This window comes from Protopterus annectens, chromosome 7.part0 (assembly GCF_019279795.1).
Source record: "Protopterus annectens isolate FY-2018-M chromosome 7.part0, PAN1.0, whole genome shotgun sequence".
In the NCBI taxonomy this organism is placed as follows: domain Eukaryota; kingdom Metazoa; phylum Chordata; order Ceratodontiformes; family Protopteridae; genus Protopterus; species Protopterus annectens.
Window position 1 is genome coordinate 1,289,862,695 of NC_056739.1, and position 16,686 is coordinate 1,289,879,380.

General features: G+C 45.0%; 1 protein-coding gene across 3 annotated transcripts in view; it reads left to right on the plus strand.

Moving 5' to 3' along the window:
• The window catches only part of EOGT (EGF domain specific O-linked N-acetylglucosamine transferase), an 859,464-nt gene that overhangs the window by 12,093 nt on the left and 830,685 nt on the right, over positions 1 to 16,686 (plus strand). For all 3 annotated transcript variants that reach the window (XM_044077905.1, XM_044077906.1, XM_044077907.1), the window contains exon 2: positions 14,700 to 14,917. In XM_044077905.1, coding sequence (XP_043933840.1) covers positions 14,711 to 14,917 — 207 coding nt within the window. In that variant the 5' untranslated portion in view covers positions 14,700 to 14,710. The remainder of the gene's footprint in view (positions 1 to 14,699; positions 14,918 to 16,686) is intronic.

Sequence of the window (16,686 nt, forward strand, 5' to 3'; positions counted from 1 at the left end):
ATACAACCACACAGTTGCTCCTGGGGAAGGCTGGCACAGGTTCTCCAGCTGTGCCCCTTTTACTCAGACTATACGGTAGAAATAACTGCCACCACCCACTGCCACCACCCACTACTATTTCATCTACTAAAAAGGCCCTGAACAAAGGGTGTCCAATTATTACTGTGCAATATTATTATCCAAATGGTAAGTGTGACTTAACAGCAAAGCTTATTGAAGTGGCTTGGACAGTATCACTATATACATGCAATGTACTCTAGAGCTTAAATTATTTCTACACAAAACAGCCACTGTTGAAAGGTTTAAAATATTTAGTAAATAATAAAAACTCAAGATAATACTTCTTACTACACAGTGCTAGTCAAGAGTTCAGAGATCACAAAGAAATGCTTAAAATAATACAGTAGAAAAGTTCTGACATCAATACAGAAAAAAACACTAATCTAATCTTTCTATTTCCTAGCTATATCTAAGAGAGAACACAGTTCTAAAATAAATTACGTATAGAGCATAGGCAGAGTGCTGGTGATGTTGGATGTTGAGACAAATGCAAAATGCTCAGAGTCCCTCTGTCCTTAATTGATAACACAATACCACGGACTCATTTCAGATGACATTATTTATCCCAGGCTAACAGAAACTCTACATTTACGTTGCTTTGATCTTGCACCTGGTCAGGAAGCTACAGGTATAAAAGACAGTATACATGCAAATCGTAGCAATTAACTCGAGTCTCAAAACCAAAGCAAGAATTCCTTCATCCAGACATCTCGGCTCTGGATTTTGTGATCAGACAAGTACACAGTGCTTGACTTGACAGTTTTCCTACAGCAGAGTGCACTGTTACATTTTTGCAGTTCTGTATGTAACACCATATCTGATGTTGCAAATCTTTTGTTTATTCATTACAAATAGGGCCTCCGTTCCGTCCTCAGAACCGATATGGCCGTTTCCAAGCTCACTGCAGCCAAAAACTCTCAGCAAAGACCTACCCGTAATGCCCCTCTCCTAGTTACTTCAGATCTCGTCTGCCGCATTCCTAGTCAGACGTGCTAGCCATCTCTCTCAAAGCTAAGTAGAAAATTGCTATTTTTAAGACAGTTTCTCTTGTGTTTATTTTTTAGTCAAGTTAGCCTTTTCTCACTGTTGCCTATAACCTAATTCTATTCCATATCATTTACCTTGGCAATTTAATTTCTACCATTATTGGTACTGTCCCTCTCTTTTTAAATGCCATCTCTGGTATTCTCTCCCTTATTTTGTTTTTTCTATAGGATAGCCTTGTTGCCTTACTATGTCAGACAAAGCTAAGTTGGGGTTTAAACGGTGTGACAAGTGTGGACATAAGATGCTTAACTCAGATACACATGTTTGTGTACTGTTTGGGCGTGGATCATATTAAAGCTGACTGTGACATGTGTGCTAGCCTTTGTAATCGTACACTAGCAGAACATAAAAATAAACTTCTCAAGTTTTACTCTACACCTTTTTCAGGGGCTCTATCTGGGTCGGAGGTCTCACCCCCCCCCCAAAAGACCAAAAAACATTAGGAAAAACAGTGTCACTCCATTTCTACATCCCCATCAGTTAGGGAGCAGAGTCGGCTCTGTGCTTCACTGGTGCCCTCAGCGCAGACCTCTTCAGCACCAGGCTCTGTGTCTTCTCCCTCGGTGCCGTCCATGTTATTCACCCCTGTTTTGGTTCCAACCTCGGCACCACTGACTTCAGTGCCATCCTTGGATTCAGCATTGGCTCCGATGACTGTACCAGCTTCGGCACCATCCCCGGCCATGGTGCCAACTGTTTCTTCAGCTCCAAAACTTGAATACCTGCCAAGGACAAGATACTCTCCAACTTACAACCATTTTTTTGGGGCAGAGGTTTAGCCCCTTTCTAGAAAGACCGAATTCTCCTTCAGCAGCCTCCTTTAGATCCACTAAGAGTTTTTCTAAATTTAGATCTAGTGCGTGTTGTGGACCAGTTTCTGACAGCTAGGGGATTGCCCATTCCAGCTAGACCTTCCGTCCCCCTTGGCTCGGAATCTTTTCCTACATCTTCCCCTGTGTATCCTCCAGCCTCTGCCCAGATCCCGGAGATCTCGGTACCAATGTAATGTCCACTCTGGTGCATACTGCCTCGGCTCTGACAGCAGTGTTTCCCCTGTCATCACCATCCACCCTTGCTGCAGAGCAGATAACTCTCTTGGAGCAGTGCTTGGACCATACGTACCTTGGTACCTAGCCCGGCACCATCTGTGTCCACGGCTCTAATATCTTCCAGTTCTCTTGGAGCTCCTTGCCTGGAGGTGGGCTACTGGAGCTCCTTGCCTGGAGGTGGGCTCCTCAGGGTGAGGTGTGACCCAGGTTCCGAGGTTGTCCCTCTCAGTTCTGGGCTCCCATCCCTGCTTGGGTGGGCCTTCTGTCTAGGTGGTGGAGAGGGTCCTTCACTCCTGAAGGCTCGCAGTCAGCACCAATGACATCAGTATCAGAACCCTCCTCCAGCATGCACCTCTCCCAACCCTCTATTTTGGGACCCCGGACATGGGTGTCGCAAGAACCCTCTTTGAAGGGAACCCCTTCTCCGGAAGATCCCACTGGGGAGCTACCCAAGAAGAAGGTTTCCCCCAGACTACGTCTCATTCGCAGACCATTCTCAATCCTCAAGCAGTGGGGATACTGGAAGTCCTCTAACCCTTCTTCTGAGGAATTGGTGTTCCTGCAGGCCTTCTGTGCCCGTCCATCTACTTCCTGGGTGACTCCACTGGCAGATGACCTTGTTAAACTCATTGTGCTGCGTGCCTGGAAGGCCCCGGACAACGTAGAACCTGTCCCAGGCCCCGGACAACGTAGAACCTGTCCCTCGGAGGCCAGACAAAATTTTATCTACACCCGAAGACCAGCCCCACTGGTCCAAGCAATTGACACTATATTCTATGGTTGTGGCGGCAACCACCAAGAGGAACTGGCAGAAGATAGTTCCACTGTCTATCCTCCAAACAGAGTGTCACGGACCATGGACAGACTAGGGAAGCAGACCTAACTATCTGGCACACTTCTCTCACCTCCAAAGAGACCTAATTTCCAAAATGTCTTCCTCTTTGGTGGGGGTACTGCTTGATGAGGTGTGTGATACTGTCACCTCACAGCTAGCTACCCTTGAATCCATCTGGAACTCCTTGATGCGTTGATATCTCATTCCACCGAGGGGAGAGCTTGAGCTGCAGCATCAGGCATTGTCATGCAACATAATGCTTGGATGCAGTTGTGTGACTTTGCAAACCCATTTAAATCTTCCTTTGTCAATGTACCTGTCGACTTATCTGCCTTTTTTGGACCCAAAGTACGCGACACATTTGCACTTTGGTGGGAAAGATGGAAAGACCTAGTCTGCTGTGGGCATATGCTTTTCCAACCCCCAGAGGTCCTACTCCAGGAATCGGAAAGGAAGAAAAATGTGGTTAAAGAATCTTTTCATGACACTCGTGTTGAACAATCCCCCCTGGGACAGAAGGGGCAACTCTTATGGAAAATGCCCCTTTTGGGGTAGAGGGGGTCTGCGTAACCAGGGTGCTAGAGATTTTCTCCGGCAGACCCTAGCATCGCTCCTGAGCAGCATCCCGAGTGCTTTCCTCTGGAAGCAGTCAGGGGTTGTTTTTCTCTGCATCTACCAGTCTGGCATCTTATTACTACCAATGCTTGGGTGCAGAGAATATCCAGAGGCTACCAAATACCATTCGATTTGACTCCCAGACCCGCCAAACGAATCCCCGATGTACCTCCCAATCGGAGGGAATTAGCAGCCTTAGAAATGGCTAAGAAAGTCATCCAACCAGTCCCACCAGACCAGACAGGATCCGGGTTTTACTCTAGGTTCCTTTTAGTGCCAAAAAAGACAGAGGATTGGAGACCAATCCTGGATCTCAGCCTATTGAACAAATTTATCAAACCTCAAAAATTCCAGATGGTCACTGTATAGTCCCTTCTTCCCTTCCTAGGGAGGGACAACTAGATGTGCTTTATAGACCTCCAGGACGCGTACTACCACAAAGATGAATCCCTGCTCCTGGAGGTTTCTCCACTTCCGGCTGGGGGACAGTCACTACCAGTTCAGGGCACTGCCATACTGTCTCAACAGCACCCGGAGTGTTCACCAAATGTATGGCAGTTGTGGTAGCTCATCTTCGACTACAAGGCTTCCAGGTATTTCCCTATCTAGACGATTGGCTCCTTACTTCCGGCTGGGGGACAGTCCCTACCAGTTCAGGGCACTGCCATACTGTCTCAACAGCACCCAGAGTGTTCACCAAATGTATGGCAGTTGTGGTAGCTCATCTTCGACTACAAGGCTTCCAGGTATTTCCCTATCTAGACGATTGGCTCCTTACTGCTCCGACCAGGAATCTCCTAGTCTGTATCCTCTTAGACTCAAGGTCTCTATTTCCACTTGGGGATTACAATCAACAAGGACAAATCTCAAATGTCCCCAACGAAGACACTGGAATTTATTGGAGCAGTCTTCGACCCAACATCCTGTCAAGATCCCCCCTCCCCCACCCACAGGCTTTCAAAAATAAGACACCAAGTCCAAGACCTTTTTCCTTAGACCTATGTACCAGCACATCTTGTACTGCAACTTTTAGGCTCCATGGTGGCTTCTATTATGTTTAGTACCACTGGTGAGACTGCACATGAGAATCCTACAGTGGCTCCTTTCCGCACAATGGTCGTTGCTAACTCATCCACTCGACCACATGATACATCTTATAAACTGTTGCAAGAAAGAAATGTTATGATGGATGAAGCCAAAAATGAATCTTTGGTGTCGACCGTTCTGTCTTCCCACGGCCACGATGACCATGGATGCTTCCCTGTTAGGGTGGGGGGGCATTTCCAGGGAAAGACTGTCCAAGGCACCTGGTTCCCCATGGAGGCCAATTTGCACATAAATGCCTTGGAGCTGAGGGCAGTTTTGTTACCATTGCAAGTGTTCCATGCATCCCTACCCTCTGGGACCACTGCAGTTCAGTCAGCCAAAATGTCAGTCATCTGGTATATCAACAAGCAAGGCAGAACCAGGTCTTGGCCACTGTGTTGGGAAGCCATGAGGATTTGGTACTGGACGATCCGCTTCCTTATAGCAACGCACATTTCCGGGAGTTCCAACCTTATTGCGGACAATCTGAGCAGGAACATCCTGATGCCTCATGAGTGGTCCCTCAACCCTGTAACAGCGGAGCGGGTCGGATCTTCCAACACTGTGGCAAGCCTCGCTTCCCCCTAAAATACAAATGTAGAATCTACTTTGCCCAGAGTCCCCCTCAGGGGGAACCACCGAGTGATGCTCTAATACACGATTGGCCAATGGGTCTTCTGTATGCCTTTTCCCCTCATTCCAAAATTTCTCCAGAAAGCTCAAGGTTGAGAAGCAAAGTGATCCTCATTGCCCCCTACTAGCCCCGTCAAGTCTGGTTCCCATTTCTATGGCCTCCTCTGACACAGCCCGTGGATCCTGGATCTTTCTCAAGACCTGTTATCTCGTCCTCAGGGACTGATTCATCTGAACCTGCACAGTCTCAAGCTCACAGCTTGGTTCCTCCAATTCCAGTGATTGCCAGGCTGCCTGACATCCCATCTTCTGTTGGTGAAATTCTTCTGGCTTCACACAAACCTTCCACTAGGAAAGTTTATTGTAGTAAATGGACTAGGTTCTCTATTTGGGCCAAAGATCAGAACTTAGACCCTTTCTCTATGCCTATTCAAAAGATCCTACAATACCTGACTACTCCCTTTTGATAATTCTTCAGTTATGTCACACCGCCAATGCAAGACCTTTTTGATAGGAGTATTACATGTTAAACCTCCGGTCAAGCCTCCCTTGGAACCCTGGGACTTGACTTTGGTACTTCAGTCTCTCACAGGTTCTCCTTTCGAGCCTTTTGATTCATGTAATTTTAAAATTTTTGTCATGGAAAACATTATCCTTCTCGCAGAGGTAAATGCTACTGAAGTATCTGAGTTGCAGGCCTTGAGTGTCAAGAGACCTTGCTTGATCTTCCACACGGATAGGGTGTCCCTTCGTACTGACCCTTCCTTCTTTCTTGCTCAAGGTAATTTTCTGGCTTTTCCATTAACAAATCTATTGACTTGCCGGTTTTCTTCCCTCAGCAGTATAATAGAGAGAAGTACCTTTTGCACACCCTTGATGTGCATCGGCAGCTTAGTTGTTATTTGGACAGGACTAACTCTTTCAGGTAAACCAGATCATTTGTTTGTGGCCTTTGGAAACAGGTGTACCCAATCTGGTTCCTGCAAAGTGACTTTATCCTCCTGGCTTAGAAACGTCATTACCTTTATCTACCAACAGGATAAGCTATCCTTACCTTCCAGAATAAAGGCTCATTGTACCAGATCTATGACTATTTCTGTAGCATTTCATTCCAGAGCCTCCTATGGATGGTATCTGTGCAGCAGCCTCCTATGGATGGTATCTGTGCAGCAGCCACTTGGCAAGACCTCATACCTTTATCTCTAATTACAAATTAGATTGGACCTCTAGGGAACGAGCATCTTTTGGTTCTATGTTGTTCAGGAATATCCTTCCTTAGGGCCACCCAGGACTTAAGTAGCTGGGGAATCTGTCCTAATTTCCAATGAATAAACAAAGATTTACAACATCAGATAAAGAAGTTATGTCTTACCATAACGTTCCATCTGTGTTGTAGATATTTGTTCATTCATTATTTCTTGCCCTCCTTCCCCCTGCTTGGACACTGGTTAGGGTATTGCTCAGACGGAGCCTTCTTCTATTTCTATTACTACATCTATTATCCATTGGCGGGCAAACTCAATCTGGAGTAACTAGGAGAGGGGCATTATAGGTAGGTCTTGGCTGAGGGTTTTTGGCTGGCGTGAGCTTGGAAACTGCCATATCTGTTCCGAGGACTGATCAGAGGTCCTATTTGTAATGAATGAATGAACAAAGATCTGCAACACAGATGGAATGTTATGGTAAGACACAACTTCTTTTTTTCTTCAATTTAAGAGCACAACCCTGTGATTTTATATTTGCAAATTCTATCTGGCTAGGCTGGCAGCCTTCACATATCTTCCCCCCTGGAGAACTCCAAGTTAATTTTTCAAGTGACCCTTGAGAAATATTGCTCGAGAGAGTTAGGTCTATCTGAGTATACCTTACCCCATTCCCTGTCTTGACAGCCCATCTGTGTTGGCATTGCTACTCCCACTGTGGTGCTGCACTGATACTCCCACTGCTGTGATTCAACCGTAGGCTCCATCTTAACTTGGCATTTTGCTGGCTGGCTCTGTTTAACCATATTGGGGGATTGTGATCTGTCACTAGTGAATTTTCTTCCGTACAGATAGGGCTGAATTTTCTGCAGTGCCCACACTATGGCTAGACATTCCTTTTCTACAGCTGCATAGCATTCCTCCTTGGGTTGGAGCCTACAACTGAGGTAAAGCACTGGATGTGCTTCTTCTGAAGAAATCTGGCTAGTACAGCCCTCACCCCATGGTTTGAAACCTCCACCTGCACAACAAATTCTTGCTGTAATCTGGACTGGCTAACACAGGGGGTCCTCCCAAAGCTTCCTTAAGCTCTTGGAATACCTGCTCACATGCTGGGGTCCACGCTACCTTATCTGGCCTGTTCTTCCGTGTCAAGTCTGAGGGGAGCTGCTATGGTACTAATAACTGGGGATGCAATTTCTGTAGTAGCCTGTTGTCCCTAAGAATGCCCTCACCTGTTTTTTGGTAACTGGTGCAGGCCATGCTTGAATGGCTTCCACTTTGGCAGGTTCTGGCCTGATCTTACCACTCCCCGCTCTGTCCCAAGTAGGAGACCTCTGCCATACCCACCTGATATTTGCTGGGCTTAATGGTCAACCCTGCCCTCTGCAGTCTGCCCAGCACCTCCCTGACGTGTTGAAGGTGCTCTTGCCAGGAATGGCTGTAGATGGCAATATCATCTAGGTAAGCAAGGGCAAACCCTCCTGCTAGGATATGATCTACCACCCTCTGGAAAGTCGCTGGGGCATTTTTCATCCCAAAGGGCATCTTTGTGAACAAGGGCACCTGCCAGTAACCCTTGGTAAGATCAGTGGTTGTAAGATACTTAATTGCATAGGGTAAGCATCTGACTGTGTGACTATTTAATTTCCTGTAATCCACACACAACCTGGTGCTGCCATCTTTCTTTGGTACCAGCCCCACTGGGGAGGTCCAGGGACTGTTGGACTCCTCATTTACCCCCTAGTTCCAACATCTCCTCCCTCTGAGTGACTCTCGGACACCTTATAAGGGGCCTGCCTAATAGGCCTTTGGGGTCTTGTATCCACCTGGTGTTGCTCCAGGTGGGTGCACCCTGGTTTCCCAGTGAACACGTCCTCAAACTCCTGTAACACTGCTCTGATTTCTCGAGCCTGGGTAGGGGAAGGCTGCTGGGGCAGTGCTACCCCTTCCACTGAGGTGTCAGTCCGAGCCTCACTGAGGAGATCAGTCACCAGATCTCCCTCAGACTCCTCCTGCAACCCACTGCAAATACTCTGCACAAGGGCCTCCCTATCATGGTAGGGTTTCATCATGTTAACATGGTACAATTTGTGCCCCTGATTCTGACCTGTTCTCCCATGTAGTTAACGTCACTTGCCTTTCTTACCACCTTGTAGGGTCCCTCCCAAGCTGTTTTCAGCTTGTTGTGTCTGACAGGAGTGAGAACCATTACCTGCTGCCCTACAGCATACTCTCTAGGTCGAGCATTCCTATCATACCATACCTTTTTCTGTTGGACCTTTGCCAGGTTCTCCTGGGCCAAGCCCATGAGTTTCCTGAGCTTTGTCCTGACGTTTAGGACATGTGCCACAACAGACTCCTTGTGAGATTCACACTCGCCTTCCCACTCATCTCGAATTGAATCTAGAGGTCCTCTCACCTTATGCCCATACAGCTAGCTCAAAGGTCATAATGTCTTTTTGTACGTTTATGCCCATTTGACCTGCAAAGGGAATGTTATGGGCTATGACTAAAAGAGCCAGACGGTAGGCTGTAGACACTACTAACTGCTGTACCCTTTCACCTTCTAGCCTTCCCTCCAGTTACCCTTTGTCTCAGTATACAGATTCCCCCTCCCTTCAGCATCAGGCCTTGCAATGTAGGGTCTACCTGCCTCAGGCCTTGCAATGTAGGGTCTGAGAGCTGAGCCTGTCTCAACTCTCTCTCTTTGTAACCCTTCCCAGCTCCCCTTCCACAGGAAGTCTGGCATCCTCTGATAGTGGTGCCTCACTGTCAGCCTGGGTACTACTACTCACCTCTACCTTTGCAGTTACTCTGTCCAAGGGAACATCACTACCCCCAAGCAGCTGTGGTTTACCTTCAGTCTCACTGCTACAGGGTAGCTTTCCTCCCTGAAGTAACCACCTCACCAGTCCTGGCTGCAAGTATGTGGTCTGCCTGGATCTCTTCCAGGTTACCAGACCCACATGCTTGTCTCAAAGCCTGACTGCATGTAACTGCATAAACACACAGTACTGCCTCATCAGAATCTTTCCCTATCTGGACATCTGCAGGATGATAGTTCGGTACCCCTGTTGTCTCAAGGCAACCTACTTTTGGAATTTTGTCTTCCCCACTTACTGGCTGTCTCACCTTTTGTTCCCTACCTTGCCTCCATAGACATCTGTGCCACATGGCCCCACTGGTTGCATTCAAAACATTTAACCCTAGGTCCTGGATGTGTACCTGGACTAGTGGCTTCCCCTGCTACTGGCAGATTCTGTTGGGGTAGTCGGTGCTGCCCATCATGGGTTCCTTTAGACTCATGAGCAGTACTGGAGGTCCCTTTCCTGTGCAGGGGTGCTTTGCTTGCTAGATACGTCTCCCTTCTCCAACTTCTCTGAAGTAGCACATTGTCTATCAGTTTTCTTATTGGCTGTCCTCGAGCAAAGTGCTAAGGGCTTGTTCCATCACCAAAAGGTCTGCCAGCCCTTCAAAAGTGGTGACCTGACATCCACTCACCCACCTTTGAAAATAAGTGCGAAATTCAGCAACATACTCTCACACACTTTTGTCTGCCTTGCGTCTATGCTCACGAAACTTTTTCCTATAAGTTTCAGGTGTTGACTTAAAAAATTCTAAAACTGTTCTCAACAGCAGTATAATCAAAACAGTCATGATCAGAAATTTTAGACAACACAGTTACAGCTTTACCATGGAGTAAGGGGATCAGGAACCGTACCCAGAGCCTGTTTACATACCCCTCTCACATATGAATGAAACTATCCAAGTTATCCCAGTCTTTAAACTGCGGAAGAAATTTACTGACCTTTTGTGCTTCTGAGGTCCAGTTACTCCCTTCCCCATTACCTCCATGACTGTGGCGAAGTCGGCATCTCCTTTTCGTGCTGCCTCTGGCTTTCCTTCTCCTCCGCTTCCAGGCATAGCAGTTATTCATTCTCCTTAGCCTGTAGACCTCTCCGTCTCTGCTGCTTCTGTTTCCAAATGCCTGGCCTCCAACTCTGGTATGTTTAGCTCCAGAATGGATTTTTAAGTCCTCTGCAGAAAGGTTGAGCTGTCCATTCTCTAAGTGTTTTACATCTCCATGGCCAGTTTGATCGTCGTACTGGTTTGTTGTTTTCTGATGCAGCTGTGACCAAAGCTGCAGTCATGTCTGCCTTAGTCAGGTTTCCATGCACCAATCCCCTAGCCTGACACATCTCAGCCAGCTGGGTCCATGTCGGCGTTCTGTACTCATCCTGCTGACCTGCTTGCCTGCGTTCCCTGACTAACTATGCTAACAAAAGAAATAAAACAATTGTGATCTGAACTGAGTATTCACTGTATGACTGACTTTAGAGTACAAAAACACCTTCAGAGATTACTGAACACAAGCTACAGGAATTCACACTACAAGCCAATTAGTTTTTGCCCACCAATCAGTATGTGGTGTGGATATCCCACCACTGCAAAACAATTAATATGTGATGCCTATGCATTGGCCCAGCAGTCAAAGGGCCTCAATCCTCACCACTAACACCAGTGAGGGGTGTCCGTAGGGGAGCATAACAAATGCACACACAGTAAAGTACAATTTCCCTTAAGAGCACACCGAGACCATGGTCAGTCTGGGGCTGGTTTCTCCCTTTTTCTCCAGATCCCCAATAAGACTCCCCACTAGCACAGCTATAGGGTACAGATCTCAGCCTAGTGGGCAAGCTAAAACCTCCATGTCACACTCTGTCCAGCCAGTGCTTCATGTCCCTGCCAAAGTAGCGCGCACACTTTTGAGTGAGATGAGGTATATACAACCACACAGACACTCCTGGGGAAGACTGGCACAGGTTTTCCAGCTGTTCCCCTTTTACCCAGACTGTTGTTGTCTTTCGGCTTTTCCTGGTTAGGGGTCGCCACAGCGGAACTCCGGTCTGCTAATGATTGACAGTTGATTTTTTACGTACTGAGTGGCCAGCCCTGATGCACAACCTTCAATGAAGGAACGCCCATTCACACGTCTCCACGCAGAAGACTCTCTAGCTGAGAGTCGAACCGGACAGCGTCTTACTGTGAGGCGACAATGCTACAGCAGCACCACCACCGTGGATGCCCCTTTCTACCAGACTATACGGTAGAAATCATTGCCCCTCCCACTAATATTTATCAGCTACTAAAAAGGCCCGTAACAAGGGGTGTCCAATTACCACTGTGCGATATTATCCAAATGGTAAGTGTGACTGAACAGCAAAGCTTATTGGAGTGACTTGGACAGCATCACTATATACATGCAGTGTACTCCTAGAGCTTAAATTATCTCTACTCAAAACAGCCAGCGTTGAAAGGTTTACAAATATTTTAATAATAAATCTTACTACAGTGCTAGTAGAGTTCAGAGATCACAGAGAAATGCTTAAAATAATACAGTAGAAAAGGTCTGCCATCAGTATAGAAAAACAACTAATCTTCCTATTATCTAGCTGTATCGAAGAGAAAACTCAGTTCTAAAATAAACTTGCATAGGCAGAGTGCTGGTGATGTCTTTTCTTAAGACAAATGTAAAATGCTCTGAGTCTCTTTGTTCTTAAATTGATAACACAATACCACTGACTCATTTCAGATGACGACATTTCTCCCAGGCTAACAGAAACTCTACATTTACATTGTATTGCACCTCGGGTCAGGAAGCTACAGCAATTAGACATTATACATGTAAATTCTAGCAATTTACTCTTGTATCAAAACAAAAGCAATAATTCTTTCATCCAGACATCTTGGCTCTGGGTTTTGTGATCAAACAATTACACAGTGCTTGACTACAGCTTTCCTACAGCAGATTGCACTGATTTTTGCAGTTTCACATTTAACACCAAAGGACAAAATTCTATCTGGCTAGGCTGGCAGCCTTCACATATCCTCACTGCTCTCATCAGAAAAATTAGAATTAAATTGAACTTTGTACCTTGGATAACTCCACATTCACTCCCTCATGCAGCAGAGAGAGTGCCTGGAAAAACTGGAGTAAACACAAATCCCCTTAAAATTTTCAGTGCTACAGAGAACTACGCAACCTTACAAAAAGTCAACCTAGACCAAAGAAAATTTTCTAAACCTACAAATAAGCACCCACTCTAACCCCAAGAAATTCTGGAATATTGTCCAAAGCTGCTACACCCTGGTAAACCCCTCTTGACCAAATACCTCCCAAAACTGGACAAAATACTTCCCAAAACTGCACTGCCTTACAAACTGCCACACTTGACACCTTCTTCATCAAGTCAATCCAGAATTAGACATAAATACCTATCCCTCTATTTCTCCATTCACTTACTCTACCTCCTTTACACTTAAGCCAATCCCACTATATCAGATGTCAGTAAAGTCAGATCATGTTCTTCCCCTTCTATTGATAATTTACCTCCTCTTTTCCTTGAACATGCAGCAAATACTATTGCATATCCCATTTCCATACTTATCAACAGATCAGTCCAAGGAAGCAAGAAAATGTATAGTTCTTGAAATCCTATATTGTATCTCTACATAAAGGAAGCAGCTCCATAGACCCTATAGACCTATTGCTATCTTGTCTCCCTTATTCTTAAAATGTATTTGCAAACCTCTCCTTGCTCATCTAATACAAGAAAATCTCTCTCCGACCCAACATGGCTTTTGCCCTAACCACAGTACAACCACAACACTAATATATTTTACAAACCAGTCCCTCCTCATCCTGGGACAATAAATTAGTGTCCTGTCTTCCTTGACCGTTTTAAATCATTTGACACGGTCTCTCATAACCTACTCCTATCCAAACTGTCTAAACTTAATCTTTCCAACTGTATTCTGCTGGTTCTTTATTCTCCTCACCAATAGATCTCACTCTGAAATGGCTCTCTGCATGCTCAGCTACCTCACCAATAGATCTCACTCTGAAATGGCTCTCTGCATGCTCCCCTTTCCTTCCAGTCTATACCAGGGTTATCCATGGACCCCTTCTGTTTAACATCTTCACTAAAAACCTCTTATTTAGCCTTTCCTCGGCCCTCCCTAATGCAATACGCTGATGACTCTACAATAATTTTCCACCTCTTGCTATCTACTACATCATCTTTCTCTTACCCAAGACCCTCTCCAATCAATTGAACGACGATTAACTTCTATTCAGCTCCATCTTAACCCCCAACAAAACTAATCTCCTGCTGTTCCTCCCTAAATCCCTCCACCTCAAATCCACCTTCACTGTTATTAGGAATTATAATTGACAATCTACTACATATCCAAAACTGCATTAAAAGGACACTTCAAAAACTTGGCCTATTGTATAGAAATAAAACATTTCTGACATAAGAATCCAAACTCTCTCTGGCACAAGCATACCTTCTTACCCACCCTTCTATATGCTGTCCCAGTCCTCACTGACCTTCAGAGTAATTTCTTGACCAAGCTCAAACTTGCATATAATAAAATTACCAGATTTGTTGCCAGTCTACCATATCACTCACACTGCTGCCTTTCATTAAAAACCAACTTCAGTGTGTAGAATTTCACCACCATCTCCTTCTACCTCAACTTCATCTCTTCCACTCCATACTTAAACCCCACTCCTGTCCAGCTCTCTCTAGCCTTATTACTCCATCCATTCCTAACCGCACACTTCACAGCTCAGACCAACATCTCCTTCAAATTTACAAGTCCAACAAAACCCCACTCCTGTCCAGCTCTCTCTAGCTTATTACTCCATCCATTCCTAACCGCACACTTCACAGCTCAGACCAACATCTTCTTCAAATTTACAAGTCCAACAAAACCATTGGCAAACTCCAATATAACCCCTCTGTTGCAAATGCTTGGAATAAACTGCCCCAACATATAAGACTAATTTTTATCACAGTCTGTAGATACTGTATGATAGTAGGCAAAATGTAGCTGCATCTTATGCCTACTGTTTCTTATTGTAACGTTATATGTGTTTGTAATTTGTGTGAATGCTGTTTTACTATATTTGTGCCTACTTAATTCACACTCTCTCTCTTTTGAGGTTTTCTCCTCTGGCCTCTGCTGAAAATGGGCACCTGCCTGGCCAGGCTAACTGTCAACAAATGTCAAATAAATAAGTTCTGTTCTGATTGTGTTAGTGGTATGCATTATACAGTGTGTATAAATATTAATCACTTTCTGCATTTTGTTACATTTCAGACCGATTCATCATGTTGAGGTTACTGGCATTATCAGTATTGCTTTGTGAGTCCTTCGGTAATAAAGACATTGAGCCAGGTGCTGCAGCTATTCCACAGATTCTGCCTGCATACAATTACAGCAGCATTTGGCTACCCAAAGAGCACATTCCATATTTTCTACACAACAACAAGGAGATTGCCAGAGTTTGTGAGCAGGATTCTAAATGTCCCTTTAAGGTAATTATACTTTAATGCTGACTCTTTTGTTGTAGTCGTCCCCCCCAGACAGAATCAATCTTATCAACTGAAATTTTTAATTTAATGAGGAATTAAGTGTAGGTGTTAAAGTATTTGTGTCTGAGGTCTTTGAAAAATGCCACTCCACCCTTTTTTTCTAACAAACCAGGCGAATGATAGACTAGTATAATTCCTATGTTACAGTAAATGGCATACACCCACTTGGTACTAAATACTTGAACAATAATTCCTTTACCCTTTCTCAGCTTGTTTTACTAAAACATTTCATTTAGCTTTTAAACTGACAGTGTATTGATTTTGGGTGTAACACTTGTTCATAAAGTACATTTGCAGTCATTTGGAAGTCTTGTTTTTCTTTTGTGGTGTATGCGCTTGTGCACATCCCTCCCTGTTCTCTCTTGAGTGGCTGTTTAAAGTCATGAACTTGTATAACTGGATGGTACACCCTGTTTTGCTCATTTTTGACATTTCTGTGTAAAGATTAAGGAGCCTGCAAGGTCCTGCAGTCATGTTTTCAGAGACTTTTGTGGTGTTTAGTTTTCTTTTCAAGTGCATGCATTGTTGGTAGGCTTAAGAAGTTATTGCTGTTGCTAAGGTGTCATTAATGATGACGGAATGTTTTAAGTCTTCATTGATGCTTGTTACCTAACGATGATGGAATATGGCCTGCATGTTTGGTTGGAAGAAGGCACCAGGTAGGTGCACAAAAGGCAGGAATGTAAGGGCTAAAGTCAGAGTCTTAATTTAGTTTCCTTTATAGGCAAACGGGCATTCACTGCCTTGTACTCCTACCCCAGGAGATTGTCATTATCTTCTAGTGCAACATTGTCATCCCAGTGGGACGGGGCTAAGTACAAGGCAGAACAAGTAGGCGTCTACTGGTTTGTAGAAAGGCAGCTGATATCTTCTGCTCCACACTGAGATAGGGTGTTGCTTTTAAGTTGACCTTCCAAGTCCCCATCCCCAGTATGTCTTTGGATGTGAACTTGGGCATGGGCGATCGGCTCCCTTTGAGCACTACCCCCTTTCTGGGTGACCATTGCTTATTTACTGTTAAGATTGTTGCTACAGAGCCTCCTGTACCAGTTTATAGTTCATTAGCTTTTCCTATCCTCGTGCTGGATCTTCTTCATTGGTGTGTTCAGAGAGTTGCATCATGCAACCACTCGGCAATATTTTACAACAGTTAGGTGCAATACTGGCCCTGTGCTAGCATCTGTGTTCTTAAACTCCCCTTTCCAGAGAAGAGGCTTTTAGTGGCATACTACACACCATAACGGACCCTTTTTGGTCTCTTCAGTGCCAGCCTTCCTCCTTTATTCTACAGGTGACTTTGGTATATCCAGACATTATTGCTTTTAGGCAGAATACAGCAAATCTATCTTCTGTCAGAAAATATCCCCTCTTAAGTGAAGCATCTAGTACTACGGAGATCCTTTTACTTTGGCAACTCTCTCAGAATCTGGAAAGCAAGACTTTTATTTAAAAAAAACACATACTCCATCTCCAGTATGTAGTAAATTCTGTATAGGCACTGTATAGAGCCTACATGGAATGTGTCCATGTACATGGTCACTGTTCCCCATAGACAGTGCATCATGCATATTAATGATGATGCTGCCAAGGGAGAGCATAGAAACGGGGATATTGAATCAGTGTAGGGTGATGTGTAGAGGCTACCCATGGATGCCTGGTCAGATGTTATGTTCAGGGCAAGGCTCCCTGTAATGCACCTCACTACTGCTGAA